At 43.5% G+C, this 25,622-nt stretch overlaps 1 protein-coding gene across 14 annotated transcripts in view; it reads right to left on the bottom strand.

The window, feature by feature from the left end:
- The window catches only part of LOC125162014 (uncharacterized), a 184,841-nt gene that overhangs the window by 115,420 nt on the left and 43,799 nt on the right, over positions 1-25,622 (bottom strand). For 10 of the 14 annotated variants that reach the window (XR_007150868.1, XR_007150867.1, XR_007150874.1 and 7 more), the window contains exon 2: positions 6,072-6,179. Coding sequence is in view for 6 of the 14 variants with exons in the window: in XM_047852557.1 (XP_047708513.1) it covers positions 6,072-6,081 (10 nt within the window). In the remaining 8 variants the exon portion in view is untranslated. Of the gene's footprint in view, positions 1-2,134; positions 2,276-6,071; positions 6,180-15,783; positions 15,836-25,408; positions 25,594-25,622 lie in introns of those variants that run through there. The other 4 variants (XM_047852538.1, XM_047852548.1, XM_047852565.1 and 1 more) reach the window with 4 other exon arrangements.

Below are 25,622 nucleotides of genomic sequence, written 5' to 3'. Positions count from 1 at the left end.
AAGCTAAAGATATTGCTGGATATCTGGAGGATACAGAAGGAGTGAGCAATTGGCCATAATGGAAATGTCTTTACTTGGGTCAATGGAGCTTCAGATGAAAGGCCTCCAGGGACGGGACTCTCCAAAGAATCAAAGCTGTCAGGCCCACAGACCACAAACCCATGAGAGAGTATGAGTCACGTGAGACCTTTTCTGCTCCCCACCTCTCCTTCACCTCTCCTTCTTCTGTTACTATATTCTGGCCCTAGAAGGGCAGAAACACATTCTAGCTCCTGTTCTCCACCTCTGCCCAGTCTCTGCTCCCCTCCTCCCCACCAACCAGTAGTGTGACTGGAGGAGGGAGAAGATTGGACCTCAAGTGAAGGTTGGAGTGTTGATATTTTATATAGGCTGGACTTTCTGAATATAGATTTTGTTTGACAACCTAAAAATTTTATGCACTGTTTGGGGGGCGGGGGGGGGGGGGGAATAAGCTGGCTCTGATTACCCCCTACGAGTTTTGCTTGTTCACCACATCAATTACACACATTTTCCTCCCACTTAGCCATTTGTATCCAGTGACTTATTCGGGATCTGCGGGGCTTCTGGAGAGGGCTAAAACCTAGAAACCAGTGGGATTCAGACACACACAGCCAAGTTTGATGGGCTGAGGTGGATAAAAGATGGCAAGAGGGGGTACTTAGGTTGCTATCCAGATATCACTTGAGGTCACCTTGTTCCTGAGAATTACATAAAATTGGCTGACACTCTGCCCATCTCATGGTTAATGGAAACCCAGTCTCTTCCGAAATATCTCCGTGAGTCTCCAAAGGCTCCCCTTCTGATTTCTCCCTTCCCCAGTGAAGTTCTCAGTCTCTCCAGGCTACTCTATTCGCTCTGCATTCTAGTTCTCCGATCTGGAGCAAACTCTTTCTCTTGATTTCCCAGAAACACCACGGGACACAGGCTTAACCTCAGGTCATTACCTAGCAGCACCGAGCAAGCAGTAAAACAAAACACAAACACAGAACAACCTTAATCTTGTCTTTGAACATCATCTGGCCACTGGTGATGGTCTAATAGGTTGTGGTCTCGCAGTGCACTCTGGGTTAATGTCTGATTTCTCCTGGTTCCTTCTTCTCCTTTCTCAGCTCTCCCACCCCCTCCCCCCACAAAACCCGTATTTATTTTTTATGCTGATTGGCTTAGCAATCTCTTTGTTTCAATGCCTCCTCCCAAATCATGCCCTGGGGGCCTCATCTTTGCTAAATAAAAGGCTATTTACTCCAGAGAGAAATGATGCTACTTCCTTACAGGCTGAAGCTGCCACAGTCACTTGTGGTTTTATACAGTAATTGCTTTATCTGTTCTGTAAGACCCAGCAACAGGGCTGGAATTTGGAGGGGTGAAGTGATTATGGTTATACACGATGGCAGATTCCAGAACTTATTGCCACCTGAGATTTGTCCTGAGGAGAAAAGCGTTCTGGGTGTTAATTGAAAATATATTAAGGGGCGCTTGGGTGACTCAGTCGGTTAAGCATCTGACTTTGCTTAGGTAATGATCTCATGATTCATTAGTTCAAGCCCCACCCCCCCACACCCCGCCCCATCGGGCTCTGTGCTGACAGCCCAGAGCCTGGAGCCTGTTTAGGATTTTGTGTCTCCGTGTCTCTCTCTGTCCCTGTCCCGCTCACACTCTGTCTCTCTCAAAAATAAACATTTAAAAAAATAATTTTTAAGAAAATATATTAAAATGCTGGTGAAATCACTATAGATCCTTTGTCACTTTTTCTTGTTCCCCACCCACGCATCTCACTCCACCTCCTCCGCCCTCTACACACACACACACACACACACACACACACACACAGGAAAGAGTTCTCTTCTTTTGGTGCCCATCACCTGTGGCAGCCATCAGGTTCCCTGACCTTGAGGCGCAGTAACGATACTCCTGATTTATCCAACTCAGGGCAGTGGGTTTCAGCTTTACCAGCACCTATGCATATTATATCATTGAGCCTGGCCACTGCAGAGTCCGGGCACTGCCCTCTGCAGCTGTAAGCACTCCATCAGCAATCACGGCATCGCACGACCAATCCCAGCAGAGCGCAAAAAAATACAAAAAAGAAAGATCCTCTTGCACTCACAGAAACCACAATGAGGAGGATGTCAGGCCTTGCGGGAAGCAGTTCTGCACCATTTTGAAAATGACATTCCTTGGGGGGGCTCTCTCCATCTTCACTAGCAGCAGCCGTGCCAACGAGAACGGAGTGGCAGGGCTGGGATCAGCAACTCTGGAAAGGACGGGACATAAAGCTCCAAGTCGAGGCTCCGCAAAAAGTGCTGAGGAAGAATCGTGGACGGATGTGATCACCCCGTGGAGGCGGGGTGGGGGGTGAGGGGCACAGTCTATAAAGGTTGGGCTTCCTTGAGTCAATAAGAAGCCAGTCAAATGGGGGTCTGCTCACTGCTATTGACATTTGGGGCTTAATCTGATGTGACTGCATTTGCAATCGGTGTCTGCTAAGCCCTGAGACACCGGATTACATGCCATAAACGGCTTTTGTCTATGAGTCTATGAAATTCACAGAGATACCAGGCTGTGCTATGGTAGAATTATTCTGTGACTGTGACTCATTCTCCTGGCCATGTTTCCCAGAATGCCACTAGAGAGATTTCCACACAAAATATTAGAATAGGAAATAATACCTAAACACCACCTACAAACATTATGTCAAGTGCTTTACCTACCTTATCTCTGTCTCTCTCTTTCTCTCAAAAATAAACATTAAAAAAACAAAATTAGGGGTGCCTTGGTGGCTCAGCTGGTTGAGAGTCCGACTTCAGCCGGGGTCATGATCTCACAGTTCGTTAGTTCGAGCCCCGTATCTGACTCTGTGCTGACAGCTTGAAGCCTGGAGCCTGCTTCAGATTCTGTCTCGCTCTCTCGCTGTTCCTTCCCTGCTCACGATATCAATCTCTCTCTCTCTCTCTCTCTCTCTCTCTCTCTCTCTCTCAAGAATAAACATTTAAAAATTAAAAAAAAAAAAATTTAAATTCCTACCATGGCCTGGAGAGGTGTTATTATCCTTCATTTTAGAGATTCAAAAAGAGCCTCAGAGATTTTAAATAACTGAAGGTCAGACAAGTGATGAACTTTGAAACTCCTTAGTCAAACACACGGAAATAAACACAAAACTAGGGCAAGCAGAAGATTCTGGAACATACTTCTTTATGTTTATCCAGGCTCCCTCGAAGCAAAGTAGGAGACAAGGACTCATGTGCAAAGGTTCTGGCAAGAAAGGTCTCTAAGAGAACACTGATAGGGGGTGAGGGAAGCTGGACTGGCTAGCAGCAAGTCAGGCAAAGGTACGATCTCAGGTAAAGACCCAGAGACAGCTGACTTCACCTGATGCCACCAGGGAGCTCCAGGGTGTAAGCTACACCTCACAGTCATCCAGGCCGACCAGAGGCACTCCCATACCTGTTGGTCAGGGCCATCCCCTAAGGAGAAAAAAAAAAAAAAGAAAGCCACAGGCCTGGCCACTGAAAGCAACTCACACCAAACCCACCAGGATGCACAAACAGTAAAAAGGAATCTGAGGAATCTGGCCAGAGCCCAGACATTGTCTGGTAATGCATTCAGCAGCACAGCTGGCTCTCAACCACCCGCACATCCTTGAAAGTCATCCCCGGTGAGAGAGAGTGTTTCCATCATTTGGGCTTCAGACAGACGGTGAGTACCCATAAGGAGTAAAAAGACTTAGGTCAGCCTTTTTGTTTATTGAAACTGGTCCGTGATTTGGGAGCCCAGCATTTTCAGGTTCCATAAGGGTAATGAGTGTGTGGTCAAGGAGGCAGGTTGATATGGCCAAAGGATCCGTGGCCTTGCCCAAAGATGAGGTATGCTTCTCCACACATGTCCCACTGCCCGGCTCGGTGACCCTGGGCAAATCACTTCACTATGTGAGTCTCAGTTCCCCCAGAGGGAAAGGGAAAGAAAATATGCACCCAGAATTTTCCAGAATAACCAAATGAGATGATAACCTATAAAAGTGTTTTGTAAATGGTCATGATATTAATATTAGTTATTAGTAGCAGTGGGTTGTAGTTGGGTTAAACAGAAACATATTTCCATTCAAATGGGCTGCACATAGGTAGATATGACCATGATTAGGTATAAATTCCAGAGAAATGGAGTTTTATCTCATTCCCAAAGCAGCCTGGCTCTGCCTACTCCCTAATGTCTCTATCTAAGCCATCATCCAGCTGGAGATTAGATGGATTTGGAAAGAGAGCTGCCTTGAGCTTCAGGAAGTCTCCCAGCTCCAACCACACAAACCAGTCAGTCTCTCAGGTTTGGACCTCACTGCCTGCTCATCCCCAGAGGGGTGCACACCTCTCATACCTTCACACATACCATGGCTCTGGCTCTCCCTGCTTTCATGTTTCAAGGCAACTTGAACTCTAGAGCACTCCCAAAGAGAATATGACATGATCAACACACTGACAGGAAGGTGCAAGGGACATAATGGAATCAACATTCCCCCATTGGGCATAGCCTTCACCCAAAGCAACAGCTCTCAAATGTCGATAAAGAGCTGCTTTCAGGGTGTGCGATAGATATTTCAGCACCCAGGGCAAGAGTCTGAAAATCACACCAGACACATGATTTGGTCACATAAAGCTAACGTTGTTTATAAGAAGAATGTTTCCGCTGAGAATGATTTCCAAGTGCAGGGCACAAGGGACCTCAATTATTATAGAACGTTTCCTTCTCAACTATCTTTATGGGCAACTGAATAAGAATAGACTTTGGGATGAGAACAACGTAACTGTTACAACTGACTTTAGCATTTAACAGCCATGTGACTTTCAGCATTATCTGAACCTCAGCTTTCCCATCTGTGAAATGTGATTCAGAGTACCCTCCTCAGGAAGTCACTTTAAGAAATAAAGGGCACGGGGCACCTGGGTGGCTCAGTCGGTTAAATGTCCGACTTCGGCTCAGGTCATGATCTCACGGCTCGTGAGTCCTAGACCTGCGTCGGGCTCTGTGCTGACAGCTCAGAGCCTGGAGCCTGCTTCGGAAATTTACGTCTCCATCTCTCTCTGCGCCTCCTCCTCTCTCACTCTGTCCCTCTGTCTCTGTCTCAAAAATAAACATTTAAAAAAATTTTTTTTGAAGAAATAAAGTGCAGGCGAGCTGCTTAGCATAGTTCCTGTAACAGTAGCATACATTCAAAAATGTTACCAACAAAATCCACAGTAATACATAAAGGGCCTAGACCGGTGGTTATGACAAAATAAAACATTTATTAGTATTATTGTTACTGTAATTATCATGCTCCTCAGAGAGCACGTCAGTGGTTTGCACTTGGTGGGCATGTGCTAAATGATGGTCAAAGAAATGACTACACAAATGACTGCAGTCAGCAAACTTAACTCACAGAGGAAAGAGAACCCTTTTGAACTCAATGCGTGAAGAATCTCTTACCTCCTAACTATCTTAGAAAGAGCCCTGTCCCCCAGCCCAGGTTTCATGTGCTATGCTGTCACCACGGCAGCTCTTCCCTTGTGGGCCCAGGAGGAGAGCCGTGGGCAGCACAGGCAGCCTTCCCAGATGACGGCATGGACGTGAGGCCATCAGGTCAGCAGTCCTGTGAGTCATCAACCCTTTCTGTCTGGAATTGGGGCAAGTGCTGTGACTACGGGGCTGTGCTAATTTACTTGGCCCTGAAGCCAGACCTGCAACACCACAGGTGTTTGTGTTTGTTCCTGAGGTAGCATCTACTTTGACTTTGCACGGAATATGGAGACGTTAGGCATCCCAGCACTTGACGTCAAAGAAGAAAAGGGCAGAAACACAGAACAGCACCAGCAGAGCAACAGATATCCTCACTCTGTCTTTACAGCTATCCCCGCCACTGGCAGAAAACCCTTCCCTCATAGACTGTGAAGGGCAAGAACAAGGTGGATTCACCTACTCTGCAGCCTATCCCAGAGGAGGTGCTGTCTCCTTGAGCCAGGACCGAGAAAAGCCAGTGGGAAAAATACAGAACGGGAATACCTTGGGAAGAGGTGGCTTACCGTTCCACATCGTCTTAGCCACACGAGAAGGAACCAGCTTGCCTGAAGTCCGATTTCAAACAGGTATCACCGGAGCATGGCTGAGGAATCCTGGGAAATGACAGCCTCCTGAGTGAGGAAGAGAAGGGAGACAATATTCACTGAATAGCTGCATGACAGTGACAGTGGTCATTTAGTTAGGACATAGGCAGGGACTCCATGCAAAAATTATCTCCTTTAGTTGCGTGATAACCCTCTCACAGACACTGTGTTAGTTTTTTTCTAGGGCTTCCATAACAAAACAGCACAGCCTAGGCAGCCTCAACAACAGAATATATCTACTCTCAGGTTTGAAGTCTCCAAATCCAACATCAGAGTGCCAGGGGGCTGGTTTCCTCTGAGGGCCATAACGGAAAGGGCTTTTCTAGGCCATTCTCCTTGACTTGCAAGTGTTCACTCTTTGGGTGCCTCTTCACACAGTCCTCCCCTGTGCATCCCTAAGAGTCACTTTTGTGGGTCTAATTTCCTATTTTTTTAAGGACATCAGTCAGACTGGATGAGGGGCCCACCCTGATAGTCTCATCCTAACTTAATCTTTAGAGGCCCTGTCTCCAAACACAGTCACATTCTGAGACACTGGAGGTGAGTACCTCAATGTATGAATTTGCAGGGGCTGGGGGAGGTGGGATACACAATTCAGCCCCTAACAAGTACTGTGATTCCTATCTTACTGGTGATGATTTTTTTTATTAAAAAAAAAAAATTTTTTTTTAACGTTTATTTATTTTTGAAACAGAGAGAGATGGAGCATGAACGGGGGAGGGTCAGAGAGAGGGAGACACAGAATCCGAAACAGGTTCCAGGCTCTGAGCCGTCAGCACAGAGCCCGACGTGGGGCTCGAACTCACGGACCGCGAGATCATGACCTGAGCCGGCCACTCAGTCGGCCGCTTAACCGACTGAACCACCCAGGCGCCCCTTACTGGAGAGGATTTTGAAGTCTGTTGTGTAACATAGCCAGTAAATGGAGGAGGCAGGATTTGAATTGGGGTGTGCGTGACATCAAAGTCTGTAATCTTCACCCTATGACACTGCCTCTGAAAGCTGATGAGTAGCGCCTAGATGAAGCTAAGAGTGACATCAGCTTCAGTATTTACAGGCTACGGATACGTCTAGAAGGTATGATAGGCGACGTACTAAGAAGCCCGCTTTGAAAGGCGTAATACGTACAAATCCTGCGGTTGTGGATTAATTTGCATTTTGTTCCTTTGTTACTATAGAAAATTTCTCCAAGCGACAGAAAAATCTGTAATCCACCCCTGCACAGGCACATACCTGCCCTGGCTAATTAGGTAAGACACTGTTCCAAGCTATGCTCCTAATTAACAGGGTGTACTGCTTATGCCAAAACACAGGCCCAGTGTCTCCTGCAGTTTGTAACCCATCTGGTCTCCAGGCCCACGCTGCCAGTGTCCGCTGTGGCTGCTGTCCGAACGTCACCCTCTTCCCGCGTAGGGTGGGAGGATGGGTTCATGGAGGGTAAGGAGTCAACAGCACTCAGCCAATATTCTGGACTCTGTTGGCATGCAGAGCCAGTTTCCTCTGGTGACTAATTACACTTGCTTTTTGCAGGAGGATTAATTCCCTTTTCTGGAGAGTTTTTCCAATTTCTGCTATTAAAAAGCAAATCTCAACAATTCCCCTAGCTCAGAAGGAATGGAGTCCAGTTCAGGGTGGGTCATCACTATCGCCAAAATCCACGGCTTGAAAGAGAGGATGGTTGCACGTAACAGGAAAGGTGTGTGTGTGTGTGTGTGTGTGTGTGTGTGTGTGTGTGTAGATGCATGTAATATGCACAAATATGAACATGAACCTAAAGTTTGTAATAATTACGATTTTTCTCCCTAAGGTGACTATATGTCCCTTTTTTCATGGTTGCCACCTATTTCAAAAAACCTACTAAAATAACTGTACAAGCAAATCAGATACCGCATGTTTTAGATAATAACACATTCAAAAGAAAGGAGCAGATAATTGGAGACATATTCACAATTAGACATAACTCTCTTCAAACAAAGAACGACCCCCCAGTTAATTAATGTTTGTCAAGCACTTTAGAATCATACAATTCAACAACCTAGACATTCCTACCTAAAGGTAGGGACACAAAAGGAGGGGAAAGCAGTGTAGACTGGCTCTGGGTCTGTCTTGCTCAGTTATTCATCAGATTTACCCGAGATGGGGGCTAAAAACCACACACACACAAAGTAGCTGGAACTAAATTTCCTTAAAAGCTATTGCTCTGTCTCTGCCTCTCATTTTTCTTTATGAGTGAATGGGGAATAATTCTCCTGCAAATCATTTCACAGGAGCAAGAACATCAATTCTTAATTATTAATATCACAATTTGTTATTTATTAAGCATCAACAGTGCATTAGATGTTGTACAAAACACAGATAGCTCAGGGTCTTAAATCAAGCCGATTCACTCAGAAATGTGGGTCTTTACCCTTCTTTTTTTTTTGGTTGGGATTTGGGCACTGAGCAGGATAATGAGATGCTGCCTGCCTTGGAGGAAAGTGTCTCTCTAGCACTTAGGTTTTATCTCTCACCAAATAAGAGCACAGCATTTGCCTGAGAATCAAAGATTCCAAACTAGGGAATGGACCTTAAAGGACATTACATCCAGCGGCCTCTGAGCTTGCTGACCATGGGTCCACCTTAGTTTAAACATGCACCCTGTTATTTTTACAGATTCACTTATATGTTATATACATACACTATTACATCAATACATTATGATCATTACAGAAACCTACAAAATAAGAACATGTTTAAAAGATAAGATGTAGATAAAATGTTTGAAAATAACTTTATCGTTTTTATTAATAGGAATAAAGAATTCTGCTCTCACTAAACAGATGCCACAGCTGATAACAGTTCTTTACTGAATAATATAATTGAATAGGAGTCATTATTTTTTCTTTGTCTCATACTTTGTGATACAGGGATTTGGTGTGGTGTAACTTTTCTGACTGCTGCTGCTTGGAAAGATGCTTCTCAAAAATACATCCATCCAAATGGGGCAGGCGGGGGGGATGATGCATTGCTGGCCGTGCTTAGTAAATCACGGAAACTTTTTCTTTTTTAAGTAATCTCTACACCCAACGTGGGGCTCGAACTCACAACCCCAAGATCAAGAGTGGCATACTCTACTGACTGAGCCAGCCAGGAGCTCCCCTCATGAAACTTATTTTTTAAATCATCTACCAATTATGTGAAAGCGTTTGTAGAAATCTGCTAGTCAATTTCAGTTTTTTTCCTGATCTGTCATTTGTTCTTGTCAACAAATTGGAATTTACTATATTTTTATATATTTAATAAAGGAGTTCAAAATACACAGAATCCTTCGTTTTTAAATCAGTTTTGAAATTCTATTCCTATGTTTCATAAGTTTGAGATGTTATGCCTTTTTAAAGTTTACAAACTTCTACAGCTTTGGCAACAAAAATAACATTAATGATGCAAACGTTTCCAGCCATTATTTTTAGAATGCATTCTCCATAGCATAAGTTCCTTTGAAAAAGTAACTGATTTCATATTTTCAGAGGAGTCAGTTATATTAGTTGACTGATTAAAAGCTTTCACTTAAACCCCACTCTTTCACTGACTGAGTGATCTTAAGGAAGTCACTTCACCTTTCTGTGCCTCAGTTTCCTCATCTGTCAAGTATAGTTAGTTCCTACCATCAAAGACTGCATGAAGAGTCATTAACTTAACCCATATAAAACAGAACAATGCCTGGTTCATACTAAACTTTATATAAGTGAAACATACTAAGTGCATTTAGTTTTTTTTAATAGGCTCCATGCCCAACGTGGGTCTCGAACCCATGACCCTGAGATCAAGAGTCGCATGCTCTACTGACTGAGTCAGACAGGCACCCTGAGTATGTTTAGTTTCTCACAAATTTCTGCCAAGAGCCCTACTACCAACAGCTACTTGTCATCACAGAAGGTCAGTATAATTGGACACATGTCTTTTTGTAAAAGAAAAATGTACAACTTTGACTATGCTTTAATTATTTTGACCTAAGAATGCCCACAAACTTCTCTGTGACACAAAAAAGTTGTCATAGTTATTCCCCATTTCATTCAAAATATTATAAAGGCTTCTGCTATTTGCAATTCTATTATTTAAGATAACACAGTCCATACATTTCTCTAACTGGGCACAATCAACTACAATGTATGGAAACATGCCAGCGCGGATAAACGAAGGAAGGCATGGCTGTGAGCTTCAGTGTTGAAGGTCTCCTGCTCACTGCAGTATCAGATGGGACACCTCAGATGCGACAGAGATTGTGTGCTTCCCTAGACACTAAATATCAGTAAGCTTTCTTCTTCTGCTCCTGCTTTTTTTTTTCCTTTTAGATAAAATGTAAATGTGAAGGAAATGCCCTCCTTCTTCCGCCCTCCACTGTGGAGTCCAGGGATCTGGTCCAGTGGTTTCCCGACAGAGTTTCTCCAGATTGCACCCAGAGCTGCTGAATCAGAGTCTCCGGTTAGGCCTGCTTCTCGTCCAGCTCCCAGCCTGCATTAGTCTGACAACCAGCTGACTATCTGATCTCCCCACAAGGGAGGCTCCCTTACCAGAGCCCTGATAGATGGTCATCTTCTTGAACCTTTCTAATGACAAAGAGCTTATTCCTCCCAGGGCAGCCCACCTCCGTTTTAGAGTTCTGTGATGGTCAGAAAATGTCTTCTCCCATGTCCCTGTCATTCTACCTTGTGTGATTATTTTGCTCTCTGGTGTCACACAGAACATGATACACAGCGTCTCCTCTCCCATTCCCCCCATCCCGCCCCTGCTCCTCCTTAGACCCTTCAATCGATCCCCATTTGACTTGTTCTCTGGGATATCCTGCCATCCCACTTCCCCTCCCTGGCTGCTCTCCTACTTGGAAATGTTGCTTAATATCCCCTATGTCATCAGACCAGGTCAGGATGCTGTGGGTGGGTGACCTCCTCAGACTGCTGCTGCAGTGGCATCATTAAGGCCAAAGGGATTCATCATTGCCAGCTCAGGCTCACATGCTCTCACCATTTGGGTGCTTCATGTAGATGCAGTACATACATTCCTTGATAATAAAAATACCTTTCATAATTGAGTGGAAGCATATTCCAACCTTCATCAAGACATTCCCTGTGTCTTCATGTATAAAATATATTGGCCTACAGTGCAAAGCCCTGAAGATTTGATATTGTCTACTTTGTGTCTCTCTTTAGTCTTGTTTCATGTCGTAAGAAATATGGGATGGAGACAAACAGTAAACTAGAGTCAGGGCAGCTGGTACCACCTAGGCCCAGTTCTACTACATCAGTTTTAGCAGGACACTTACCCTTTCTACATCTTTCTACGCTCATCAGTGGCATGAGAATATGAATGCATGCCCTTCCAACCTGAGAAAGTTTTAGCAAGAATTAAATGAGTTACAAATTGTAAAAGCCTTTTAAGTAGTTTAAAAGATAGTAATAATAATAATAATAATAATAATAATATAATATTATTATTATGCAACCTGTAGGCACTTAATAAATATTAATGGAGAAATGAAAGAGACAGATAAATGGTAGAGAGCAGGCTGAATGATGGAAAGAAGGGAGGATCAGAGAAAAGATAAGAGATAACAGCAACTCAAGCTCTTGGCACCTTAAGCCAGTGTCTGTCACCAATGGTAACACAGAAAGAATCATGATGCTTTAAGTCCAGGGTAGTGTTTAATAAACGCAGGGCTTAGTTTCTGGTGAGGGATCATCTCACCCTGAATTTCTGTAGCTCCATGCAGTTAATGAGGCATCTAACAGCACCTGTTCAGATTTTACCCAGGAAGAAATGTAATGGGTAGGACACAGGAGGTAAGACACAAGGCTCACATTCATCAATGCACATTGCTGGTTTTCCAGGGACAGCAAAATATTTAACAGCTGAGCAGCAAATCCCATTTGACTGTTTAACTAAAAGGTAATGATTAATATCAAGCTAAAAGTGTGTGCCTTTCTACATTTTTATTAAATAAAATACACTAATGGCATATGTATGAAATAAAACTGCATTTTCAACAAGGTTTTCATTCTCCTGTGAACTAAGCATCACAGGATGCTTGGTTCTATGCGTTTAGTCATCCATCCATTTATTCGAACAAACATCTCTTAAGTGAATATTATGTGCCAGGCTTTATCCCACCCAGAGCAGGACTAAAAGATGAATAACCTCAGAGTCTGAGGACTAGGGCGGAGCGGGAAGGAGAAAGAGACACACATGCGCGTGCTCATGAGCGCGCGCGCACACACACACACACACACACACACACACAGAATAATGTAAATGCAATACGATGTGATAAAACACAGACTGAGTCAGCATGCAGCAGGCTCACAGGTAATCTTTAAGCAGCGAATGAGTCAGGAGTCAGCTACAGATCAGAGAAACTACACTATCTTGTTTAAGGAGCAAGAGATTTAACACAGGGAACTAGGTGCTAACAAAATCATGGAAAGGTCAGAAGGAGCACTGGGTCCATGCTGAGCCTGTACAGCAGTCCTAGGAGGATACTGCAGAACTGCACCCCAGGGGGAGCTGCCCTCTTGGCCACCTTCAGGAAACAGGAATCCAAAGACCCCAATGCAATGCTGGGTCCAGAAATGCACCTCATTAGCAGCTCTCCAGAGATGACAATTGTTCATTCCTGCTAAATCCTTACTGGGAGATAGATAGAAAGATAGGCAGGTAGGTAGGTAGGTAGGTAGGTAGGTAGGTAGATAGAAAGATAGACAGACGATTGATAGACAGATGATAGATAATTAATAGATAGATCGATAAAGGTCTAACAGACCACCATAGCTCTTGCCATTTAACTCAGTTCTGAACTTAAGTCTTACATAAATCCACCTGATTAGCAGAGCCTGAAATCATATCTGGACCCCTAACTGCAAGGGAGTCTCTCTGTAGCCTTAGCAGTCCAGGAGCACTGAGAGAAGGTGTGAACAGGTATGAGTGTGCCCAACTAGCACACCCAGCCCAGCGGAGAATGTAAAGATGGACAGATCACAGGGTGGAGAAGGGGAAGAGCTGCAGCTAGGAGGCTCAGCATGTGCGTGAACCTAACCAGCACTGGACGTATGTCCCGGACGAGCTATGAATAGGACCAAGGACAGCATTTTAAATGTCACCACCTTTTGGGTTGTCATCATTACTGACATGTTGACAGTAAAGTCAAATCCACATGAGTGCAGTGTTCTGGTGGAGCAAATAGGAACTTGGAGTCGAGACACAGCAATGTTCTTCCTAGCTCTGCCACTTACAGTGTTCCTGGGATGTCACTTAACACCTCTGGCTTCATTTTTGCCATCTGCAAAATAGGGATAATTACCATGATCCTTTACTAGTAAGTCAGGAATTAATAAGAAACACAAACATCAAAACTAATCATCTTGGTGGGAGTCGTTTTACACACACTAATTGGATATTTATTTAATGGGGGGGGGGGGAGGGGAAGCTTCCCAGCATTTGCAGAAACTCTCCTAATATTACAGTATTACAATTTTGTTCGGATACTGTTAGAATGGACGTCCAATCAATATTTGTTGATACGAAATAAAAATGTAAGCATCATGGAATTCTGTTTTCCTTGGAAACGCAGAGCTCTTCCCAGCTTTCCTCTCGTGGCTGGTCGTAGAAACCTGCCCCAGCGCTGCGCACGTTGACTGGCAAGGTAAATAAATGAGGGAGCCAGAGCTTTGCATTGTTTACCGAGCCTTGCGCTCAGCCAAGGTGACTGCCTGGCAAGCGGAGTAGTCTTCCGTTACACAGTTTTCATGAATATGTAATTCATCTGGTCGCAATAGATGTATTTCATGCCATTTGGAAAGCCACATGTTCTTTCCTTGCAATAATGGCCTCTTCTACCCCTGTGCAGAGACGAGGAGGTTCAGCAGCTGTTGAAGGTCAAGCTACCACTGAGTTACCGAGTTACAGCACACAGACGGTGGAGACCATGTGGCATGTAAATCACCTGCAGCAGCACGGGTGACGTCAGATGGCAGGGAACTTTAAACACCTCTCTCTCCCTCTCTCTCTCTGTGTCCCCCTGCCCTTCCCCCAGACCAAGAGGAAAGGGGAATCCAAGCAAGCTATAAGAGATGATACACAAACAGATAAGCTTTTAAAACAGGTGACGAGCAGAGAAAATACAGCGAAACATGAACTGACAATACGATTTCATTGGATTTTCTGTCTCACCATCTGCATCTATGTGACAGTCAGTGAGGAAGAGAAAGGAGACCAGTGTGAAACCAGGAAGCCACAAATAACGCCAGAATTAGACCCTGGTAGGTAAAAGCTGGGAAGAGATGTCTTCAAAGCGACCATCTACCTCTCCACTGTGGAAGGAAAGAGTAATTCTGAGTTGTGAGCTTTCCCTAGAGGAATGGAGCTAGTAACATAAGTCACTGCTGTGTCTCTGTTTCTTCATTTTCACACACACACACACACACACACACACACTGAAGAAGAAAGAGAAATTTCACTAAGATGTCCTATGCCTTATCCAATTAACAATTACAAAATGAGAAATATGACAATCCTATAATTGAATTGTCACCAGCAGTACAAGAGGGCAATGCCAAAGTTTTCTTGTCCTTATAATGAGATTTTCCTTATATTAAATGTCTTTTATTCCATCTAGCTTATGCCAATTACTCCTGTCTTGTCTCTCTAATAAGAATAACTGATGCCCACATACTTCCTATCTGCCAAAGTCTTATTATCCTTTAGTCTTCCTTTTCCCCAGAAAGTAGCTAACACTCTCGATTTTATAAAGAATCCCTTAAAATTGATTACCATTTCAAGAAGTTTCTTTGGAATTTTGGCCAACTTACCGCTATTAACAGAATGAAGTGTTTAAGTGTTAAGAATGCTTTACACCTGCAGGGTAACTAGCACAAATGGGTGGTTTATATGGCTAGGTTAAGCTGAGATTTCTTTTTTTTTCCCCTCTGCTTTAATGTTTTTAATGTGTGGCAGCCATCGAGAGTTTGTATAGAGCTATGAGAAGACAGTCGTGGCCTTAAGGGGTGGTCCAAATATGGGTATCACAGAAGAATGGCACCTGTGACATCAGCTGAAATACTGTGTTTAAAGGGTTGTTATAAGGACTTAATAAGGGCAGAGCAGAAATTGTGGGTATAGAAACCCACACAGGAATTATGGGAACAAAGACCATACAGAGCTAGGGAGCCCAGCAACATGGCAGGAGGCCTCGGGTTGAACCTCACAGGCCATTCTGCCAGCATTCTCTGGTCGTCTCAGGACTCCTGGCCCTGCCATGAGTGCCTTCTCTGGGGCAGACACCCTTCCTCAGCAGGCAGGAGTCATGCAGATATGGCTTGGTTCAACGGGATACCAGGTGGTCCTCCAAGGCTCAAGAGCATGACTGTCAAGTTTACCAAGGGGGCCCGTCTGCCCTTATCAGCTAGAGAACACAAATTCTCTGGCTTACTGTGGGGGGGATGGAGCGGTCAGCCAACTCCTTCAGGGCTAAAGAAGAACATTCTCCAGCTTCTCCAACCAACAACCCAGGCAGGATTCTCAAAGCGGGAGAAGACCCTGGAGATTTCTTGCCTAAATGTCCAAATACAACATCGTATTGTATTCATAGTCTCTGGGTAATTACTCTGCTTTTTGCTTCATTTTGCCTGAGCAGTCTCAGTGCCCGTGAAGTGCCTGCAGTACGGGTGGAAGCTTCCACAGAGGCAGTACATACTGGCCACAGACAATACCTTTGCCAGCTGAAATTGTTCCCATTCTCTCCAAGCTGCGTACAGAAGACAAAACACAAAAACACCTGCCTTATTAATTATTCTAACCATTTGCCAGTTACTTAGGTTTTCAGGAAATGGCTACGTGTTTTAAAAGCACATTCGTGTTAAACACCCATGTAAATGGAGCGCAGAAATGAACCGAAAAGGTGCCGCGTAGGATCCTTGTTCATGGAGGCAGTAGTTCTTTCCCAATGTCAACGATTTCACCCAACGGACGTTAAACTATTACCAAGTCATCTTCCCTCCCAGGCCTCAAAGACAGACGTAATTTCATACAGCTCTCAGACTTGATGGCTAATTGCAATAGTGCTGAACACAACATCTGGACTCACTACAGGAAATCATTCCCTTCGTTTTGAGAGCCGGGCGCAAACCTGAGGGAGCGGCATGTAAGAGCTTCTGCTAGTAAAGAAACGCATCACAAGGGTTTTCTATGAAGTGAAGCAGGAGACTGACAAGAAGCGAAAACTGAACTTCAGAGAACAACCTCCTGCCGTCAAAGTGGTCATCTATTTGGAATGCGTAGATTTACAAGATGGTAGGGCAAGAGATACAGAACACAGGATTTTTCACTCTTTTTTAAAAGTAAATTGCAAACACTTGGAGAGCCTGGGTGGCTCAGTCGGTTGACCATCTGACTTTGGCTCAGGTCATGATCTCACGGTTCCTGAGTTTGAGCCCTGCATCAGGCTCTCTGCTGTCATCACAGCTGTGTGCATGCATGCACACTCTCTCTCTCTCTCAAAAATAAATAAACATTTAAAAAACACACACACAAACACTCTTATGATTGGCCAAAATCATGCACGGTACCCTAAAAAGGATGATAGAAAAATTGCAGGGTAGATTTTTAATAATAATTGTATTTGCAACCTTGGTCCTATCCCAACAAGTTGGAGAGAAGGTTGACCCAAGTCCCCAGGCTAGAGACTGTGGAAATCCAATATATCTCTAAATATCTGGGTTAGAGAGAGGGTTTTACAGTCACAAAATTACTCTTTTCAGCCTCTACCAAACTGATGTTCACTCTGAGACTTCCTGTGATCACACTTTTTATGTTAGTAGCCCTAACATAGAACCCGAATCCTTCTCAGAGACTCCACTTGTCACTTGTCCCCTCACCTTTACCACCTCTGCCAACAAGTTTTTGCTAGCAGAAACTTCACTGAAAAGGCGGGAGCCACCACATGGCTGTGATGGGGGACACGTTTTGCAGGCTGTCACGTCTTACACTGTAAGAAAAGCACTTGAGAACCGCTTAGCTATCAGCAATTTCTTAGTGGGTGTAGCCAACCTCACCATTTAAGCTCCCACGGTTTTGCTGATTCTTCTCACTACTCTCCCTTCACACCTGTTATGGGTTGAATTACATCCCTCAAAAAGATATATTTGAGCCCAAACCCCCACCATCTGCAGACATGACCGTCTTTAGAAACAGAGTCTTGGGGAGCCTGGGTAGCTCAGTTGGTTAGGCATCTGACTCTTGGTTTCGACCCAGGTCATGATCTCACGATTCTTGAGTTCGAGCCCTGAGTCAGGCTCTGCGCTGCCAGTGCACAACCTGCTTGGGATTATCTCTCATTCTCTCTCTCTCTCTCTCTCTCTCTCTCTCTCAAAATAAATAAACTTAAAAAAAAAGAAAGAAAGAAATAGAGTCTATGCAGACGTAATCAAGTTAAGATGGCGTCATTAAGGGTGGGACTGATCCAGTTTGACTAGGGTCCTTGTAAGTAAAGAAGGGGCACAAAGACACACAGGGAGAATGCCTTAAGACCACAGGGTAGAGATTCGAGGGATGCAGTCTGCAGCCACAAGCCAAGGAACACCACAGATCTCCAGCCACTGCCAGAAACTAGGAAGAGGCACAGGCAGATTCTACCCAGAGCTCCATGAGAGAACATGGCCCTGCTGACACTGATTTCACATATCTCACCTCCAATACTGCGACAGAATAAATGTCTGTTATTTTAAGCGCCCCCCCCCCCCCCAGTTTGTGGTATTTTGTTACCTCAGCCCTAGGAAAATAATACAACACCTTCCCCCCACCCTTCTCTCTCTTTCCCTCCCACATTCTTGGCAGGGATACTTAGCATTGCTTTTATTATCTTGACACCTACCCAACTTTGACCCGTGGGCAGCTAATGAATGTATTTTCTTATTCAAGGACAGCTCCCTCCCAAAGGTGCCAGGGGTCATGAAAATATTGTTTTCTCCTCTAGCTATAATGTATTTAGATTATAAAAACAATCCAAGTGCCCCCATTAGATTTAGGGGTCAAAACAAACTGCTGCAGACCCTTTTGCTTCGTAATCACTGACAGCTTTCTGGTATGAGTAGGGACGAAGACCTGCATGCTTGTCAAAGCCTACAAAGCTGGTGTGAACAGGCATCTCCTTCCCTCTGCCTCATCCCGGACTGCTCTCCCACTTTCGCTCTTCGCGTTGATCATACTGGCCTCTTTCAGTTCCTTATTTTCCACACAGCATGGACTCTACTGCTCCTGCTGCCTGGAACTCCTTTCTCCAGACCCCTGTCCCAGCCCCTCTTTGAGCAAATGCCTAGTTACTCTCTGATCGCAGCTCAACTGTAATTTCCCATGAGAGGCCTCTCCTGCTGCCCTGGGACTGAGTCACATTCCCCAATCACAGAACTTTATGGCACCCACTGCTTTTCCTTAGTAATGTTTACTAGTTTTTAATTACAATAGAAACTCTTTTGATTGAGCTGGGGGCGGGGGGTGGGGGGGAGAGGGTTGAATTTACTGACGTTTTCAAATCCATCTGTAAAACGTACTGACTGATGGCCCAAAGCATGATAGATGCTTGTGGCTTCTGTAGCCTAATACCCCCATCCCTTCTATCCCCGCCAACTGAGAGTGGTTGTTTTTGTTCCCTAACCTGTTTACGGCAGTTGTACTTGGTGACTATAATTATGTAGTTTAATTAAATATCACATCAACTAATCAAATATGGACATAAAAAGAGAGTTGCCATTTCTATGAAAACTAAGTTACGGGGTGCCTGCGTGGCTCAGTCGGTTAAGCATCCAACTTTGGCTCACGTCATGATCTCAGAGTTTATGGGTTCAAGCCCCACATCAGGCTCTACACTGACAGCTCTGAGCCTGAAGCCTGCTTCAGATTCTGTGTCTCCCTCTTTCTCTCTCTCCCCCCCTTCTGCTTATGCTCTCTCTCAAAAATAAATAAATAAACTAAAAAAAAATGTTAAACGCTTTGAAAAGACTTGAAAAAGCTGAGAGGAAATTGCTCTCAGATTAGTGATAGGTAAGACAAGTGTAAAGGACCAGAGGAAAAAAATAATAAAAATTTAAACGAACTCAAATTATTTTGCAAGTGTCTTTAAGTTCTCCCTCTATATTAAAGTATCTGAAACTGAAAATTGTAGATGATATGCATTTGAGTAGGCTGTATGCAAGAAGCGTGACCCTATCAAATTTGGCAAATAAATGTTCATTTATGTATTTTAAGTAAAAAATAAAAGTTTTACATATATATATATATATACACACACACATATATACATATATACACACACATACATTTACAATGTGTGTACACACATATATGTATACACACACATATATAAATATATATATGTATATATATATATATGAATGTATACATATACTTATGTGTATGTGTATATAAATACACATCTGACCCTTCTTGAACAGCACGGGTTTGAACTGGGTGGGTCCACTTATACACAGATTTTTTTTCAACACAGTGAAGTACTGTAAATGTATTCTCTCTTCCTTGTGATTTCCTTTTTTTTTTTTAATGTTCATTTATTTTTGAGAGAGATAAAGTACAAGCGGGTGAGGGGCAGGGAGTGAAAGCAAGAGGATCTGAAGCAGGCTCCACGCTGACGAGAGAGCCCAATGTGGGGCTCCAACTCACCGACCGGGAGATCATGACCTGAGCTGAAATTGTACCGTTAACCAAATGAGCCACCCAGGTGCCCGCCCCTTGTGATTTTCTTAATAACATTTTCTTTCCTTTAGATTGCTTCGTTGTAAGAATACAGTATATAATACATATAACATACAAAGTATGTGTCCATCCATTTTTATGTTATCAACAAGGCTTCCAATCAACAGTAGGTCATAAATTAGTTAAGTTTGGGGGGAGTCAAAAAGTCATACATGGATTTATGAGGTGTGGGTGCCCCTGGCCCCCTTGTTATTCAAGGGTTAAATGCATATGTACGTACACACACACACACACATATTTAATGATTTCCCACTTTAACTGCATTTTCCAATTACCTAATCATCTACTAGTCTTGTTCTCACCAGAGCAGAGGCCTCTTACAGTATGTATTTACTGTTGTGATCATGTGATTAATATTCATCTCCCCCCCTTGATGGTGAATTCCATTACAACAAGAAGCGTGTCTGTTAGATTCAACCCCAGAGTTGAACTCCTACTGCCACAAGGTACATACTCAGTAAGCACTATTCTGAATAAGTGAAAGATAATTTTGCTTAATTTTGTCTTGTGCAGATGTAACAGATAATATAGCAAAATATTCAAGCATAGTATTGAAAGATGCCCGAAGCAGTGAAAAAAAAAAATTATCCCTCAGAACTCCTCAGAGCGGTAAGTGTTAACTTTAATTCTGTGCAAGACTGTCCAGAGTGTTGGGGCATATCTGAGGACAGCAGTGTCTTTTCTTTCTGATGGGTAAACTGACTGCCCTGTTTTATCTGAACAGGACTCCATGGATGGGTATGAACCTGAACCAGAGAACAAAGGAAACACATTTTCCTCTTTTCTCGTCTCTTTATGTTGTGAGAAATCTATCGTCCTCCATGATAGGAGGCTTAGTGAAAATAACAGATGGGTTTAATCCATAAAAATGAAAAAACTTTTCCCATTTCAACTCCATTTCCTGCTTTTCTAGGTAAAACAAAACTTTCCCTGAGGAAATGATGTAAATACACTCACATGTTCTTAAAAGATCCCACATAGCACAAAATATTGCTATGAACTACACCATGGTTTTTTTCATTTATGTTTAAAAAGTAATATGAATGTGGTAGTAGGAAAAAACGATAGAACTTATGCAGTGCTTTCCAATCCCTGCTTCATTGTGACTTCCCTCCCTAAGCTTCAATTTCCTTGTCTGTCAAATGAGGTCGGTAAAAATATACATACCCTACCTAGTTTACAAAATTATTGTAAAGGATTAATTTTCATAACGTACGTGAAGACTTCTGAAATATTATAAAAGGTGATACAAATGCATAGTGTCATCGCTACTCCACGGTCTCTGTGCCACATTTCCTCAACAGCTTCTGTCCCTGCCCTTCTTCACACAATTCACTTCCTTTAACACAGACACAAGCAGTCTTCTGTTATTGCACTTGACTGTACGACGGAGGCTACTGATTTTGGAGAAGATAATCATGGTCCTGCTCCAAAAAACCTTCTGGGGAAATCCATGGGATACTCAATCCACATCTCTGCCCAGAATCTTTTCTAGACAGACTTAACATTTACTTATTTTTGAGACAGAGAGAGACAGAGCATGAACGGGGGAGGGGCAGAGAGAGAGGGAGACACAGAATCCGAAGCAGGCTCCAGGCTCTGAGCCATCAGCCCAGAGCCTGATGCGGGGCTCGAACTCACGAACCACGAGATCATGACCTGAGCCCAGTCGGACACTTAATCGACTGAGCCACCCAGGCGCCCCTTTTCTAGACAGATTTAGAGAGGAGGCATAAGTCAAGGACTCTGTTAAAAAGCACAGTCTCATTGCCAGTATGAGTTTAAACTTTAACAGCTTTGGTATCCATCTGTAAAATGTCACTTCTGTTGGTTCCATCCTAGCAGCTCAAACATAGAAAATCACAAATCCACCTCCCTCAATAAAATATAAAAGTCTAGAGTGTCTGCATAATATATGTGCACTCAAGCTATACTAATTTATCCCACAATTACTTTTATTTTTTAGCATTTTTATTTGGCTCTTATACGACATAATTAATGATGTTTACATGAAAGGTTCTTTAATGTAAACAGCATAAGTAGATTACTGAGCAAGCCTTAAAACAAACATTTTTCTCCTTTTAAAATTTTCTTCACTCTCCTCTGGCACAAGAGCAGAGTTTTTTTAAATGTCAAGGGGAATATAGAAATCAGGCTTCTGAGGTCCATTCCCTCCTAGTAAGACAGGCTTATAATTCTGTTTCCTGTAATGGTTGGCCTGGGGGGGTTCAACAGTGACCCTGCTGACCCAACACATCCAGACTCAGAAGGCTGTCTTTTCTTTGGGAGGTTGCCACTGTTTTTCTCCATGACCTTAAACATAACACAATATCTGGCCCTTCCAGATCATTTCCTGCAGAGTTTGCAGTGCTGGGGATGAGACACTCATGAGATAAATAAATAAGCTCGCTGTAAAGACCCGAGAAAGGCCACGGGAGAAAACCTACCAGGTTTCTAAATCCTTCCACCATCACGATTATGTCAATATCACCCAACTGTGGCTATTACTGGGGACTGTCCCTCCTAGTCAAAGTTCAGATCGCATGTTTTTTGAGTAGCAGTATGGAGACAGATTACTGTAAAATAGAGTTGGCATGATAGTCACTACCTGTCAGGACACATATTATTGTTTTAAGGTATTCTCAAGGGAAAGCAGTGACATCAAAAGCCTTTCCTTTACTCCTGTTCTCCCAAAGGCAAAGCCAAGGAGCTGGGAGTGAAGATACCTCCCTTCACACCACACACCCAGCCCTCAGGAGGCCTTGGGGGAAGCCTGGTTCCAGGTCATCTCTGGAAGAAGAAAGGGTGATGTGTCCTTTAAGACACCCTTCAAGCTATCTCAGGAGGTACAGACCAGACTATATCAGCAGGCTTCCTCCAGAGCAGCCTTTAGTCTCAGGAGTGAACATAGAGCTGGAAGAGCCTTGAGATCCACCAGAAGAACTCAGCCTATGTGAGAGATCCTGACACCAGTCCTATCAAGATTCCCAGGGTATAGTTTGGAACTGAAGCCCAGACCTGGATGGAGGACAAGAGATAGGTCAGGCGCCCCTGACAAGCATGTTTGGAGTGAACATAACTGTATAAGACCTATTGCTATACTAAGACCTTCATATTCTCTAAACGCTCTTACTTGTACATCACTTCAGATATGTTAAATTGTGTACACATCCCACATTTAATTATTTTGCTATGAAGAATTTTATAATTTTGCTTTTGAAATTATTTGGCTAAAGTAATTAATTTAAAATATGCTGTGATTTCAGGGCGCCTGGGTGGCTCAGTCAGTTAAGCGTCTGACTTCAGCTCAGGTCATGATCTCACGGTTTGTGAGTTTGAGCCCTGTGTCGGGCTCTGGGCTGACAGCTCAGAGCCTGGAGCCTGTTTCAGATTCTGTGACTCCCTCTCTCACTCTGCCCCTCCCCTGCTCATGCTCTCTCTCTCTCTCTCAAAAATAAAAATTTAAAAAAATTGTTTTACATAAAAAAAATACACTGTGATTTCTCAACACTCATCATGTATATCCAGGAATTTTCAGTTAAGAGCATCTCATCTACAAACTATTTTCTAATGTAGTGAAATTGTTATGAACAACAAATCCAGCAATTAATGAAGCTGACACAGTATTATATTTTGTGACCATTTAATAAATGTTTCATTTTGCTCTGACAGTTTTAATTTCTAATGTTGGAGACTGTAACTTCTCCAACTCAGACTCCAGACATTTTCCCAGACACAGCTCAAATGCTGAGCACTGTTTTCCCTGTGTTTAGAGGCAAAGCTTGTCCTCTGGGTTTGTGGCATTCAGTCAAGCACTCCTGAAAAGACTAGGCCTGGAGTACAGTGAGTTCTTAGCCATTTCATGGAACTTGCACCTTCAACCAAAACAATCATGAGGAGGTACCATACCTTGTGCCTGAACAACCCAAGAAATTCTTATCAAATTCAAATTCTGATGATTTTTGTGAATTTTTGACTCCTTACCGAAATTTACCCACCACAAATACTAAAAGACTTCACTATTGGCCTTTGGCAAAGTCATACTTTTCCTGCAGTGGGTGAAACCAGCTTTCATAAATCAAATTTATTTTGTTTTCCAATAAGAAATGAGATGTGGAAGCTGATTTGGAGTTGTACTCCCAGGAAGCTTTTCTATCACTCCACAAAATGTGAGTCATGCATGTTCCACCAAGGTGTTTATAACTAGACTCAAGATAACTTCTTTAAAAATAATGTATCAGCAACTGTGCAGTGGAGTGTACTTTGTAGACTGACTTTTTTTCTTCCCCCAGAAAGGCATTAGGTCTTATCAGTGTATCAACTCAAAAATAATCATAGGCAGTCTACTGACAGTCACAAATTGCCCTCTTTTCTATCAGCAAATGCTAGAATGATACAGTAAAAATTTGGAAACTCTACTTTCTAGATGTGTCCTCCAACAATATCACATCATTAGAGTGGTTTGTTTAGGGGATGCACTCCTGACCTTATTTTTTTTTTCTATCTTTTTTTTAAATCACTAAATTCATACTGAGTGTATAGTGATAAGCTCATGGTTACTGGCATCAGACAGGATGAGATGGAATCCCGTCTTGACCATTTTCTAGCTCTGAGAATCAGGACAAGTTATTGTTTTTTCATCTGCAAAATTGTAGCAATAAGCCTTAAAAGGATGGTTCTCAAGAGTAAACAAGTTAATGAGAGTAAAGCTGATGTGAGCAATCAATGTTGGCTTTGAGCACTAGTCTTATTTTATTTTCTATTTCGAGTACCACCATTCAAGTCCTGGGGCCTCACCCCTGGACTACATAGGGGCCTCCTGCCTTTCCAGCTTGTGCTCTGCTCTCACCTACCCCAGCCCCTTCTCATCTCCTTCCCAAAGATGAGTGAGACTTTCAGTATGGAAAGGCAATCAATTCAAGCCCCTTCCCACACACAAACAAAAACAGAGTGAAACAAAAATTCCTCCAGCTGTCCTTAACACAAAACTAAAAGAAAGGTCCTAGGCATGGCCTGGCTCCTGCCTATCCTATGCAGACGGTTTTCACGTCTCTCCCCTCTCCCTCTATGCCTCAGCCATACTAGTCAGTCTTCTGGGCACTGCCCGTGCCAGGCTCCCTCCAGTGCCCCCTTCCCCAGGCCTGGAGAGCTCTGTCCCTGCCCAACCTGGTGCTTCACATCCCAGCCTAAAATCTACTTCTTCAAGTGGTCACTTCCATCATTTCATAGGTACACATTCCTTCCCTTTCAATGCACTTAGCTCACTGAAGGCATGGCCTATTTAAAGGATAATGTCCTTATGTCTGATTTGTTTACATAACTTTACATCTGAGAAGGGTACAGCTGCCACTTTCATTCATCATCTTGTTCCCCATAACCTAGCTCAGCCAGAACCCAGGGGAAGAAGGCAGTAAGCGGTAAATGAATGAGTGAACAAACGCAGAAATGAGTTAAAATAGCCTTACAAAAAGTTGGCTCGTTATGAAATGGTTCCCGAACAGGCTGAGTCACTTTTCCAAGGGCTTATTTTGTTTTCTTTTTCACTTTGGCCTTGGTTTTTGCCTGTCTCCTTACCCGCGCAACAGCCCAGGCGCGGCCGCCACCCTCAGAAGACTGACACGAGGTCCCAGAAGGAAATCCGAGCAGCAGCAGGCCGGGGCGGAAGTGCGGGACAGGGGG

This window comes from Prionailurus viverrinus, chromosome A1 (assembly GCF_022837055.1).
Source record: "Prionailurus viverrinus isolate Anna chromosome A1, UM_Priviv_1.0, whole genome shotgun sequence".
NCBI lineage: Eukaryota > Metazoa > Chordata > Mammalia > Carnivora > Felidae > Prionailurus > Prionailurus viverrinus.
Note: the sequence above shows the minus strand (reverse complement) of the source record. Positions and strands in the feature narration are given on the sequence as shown.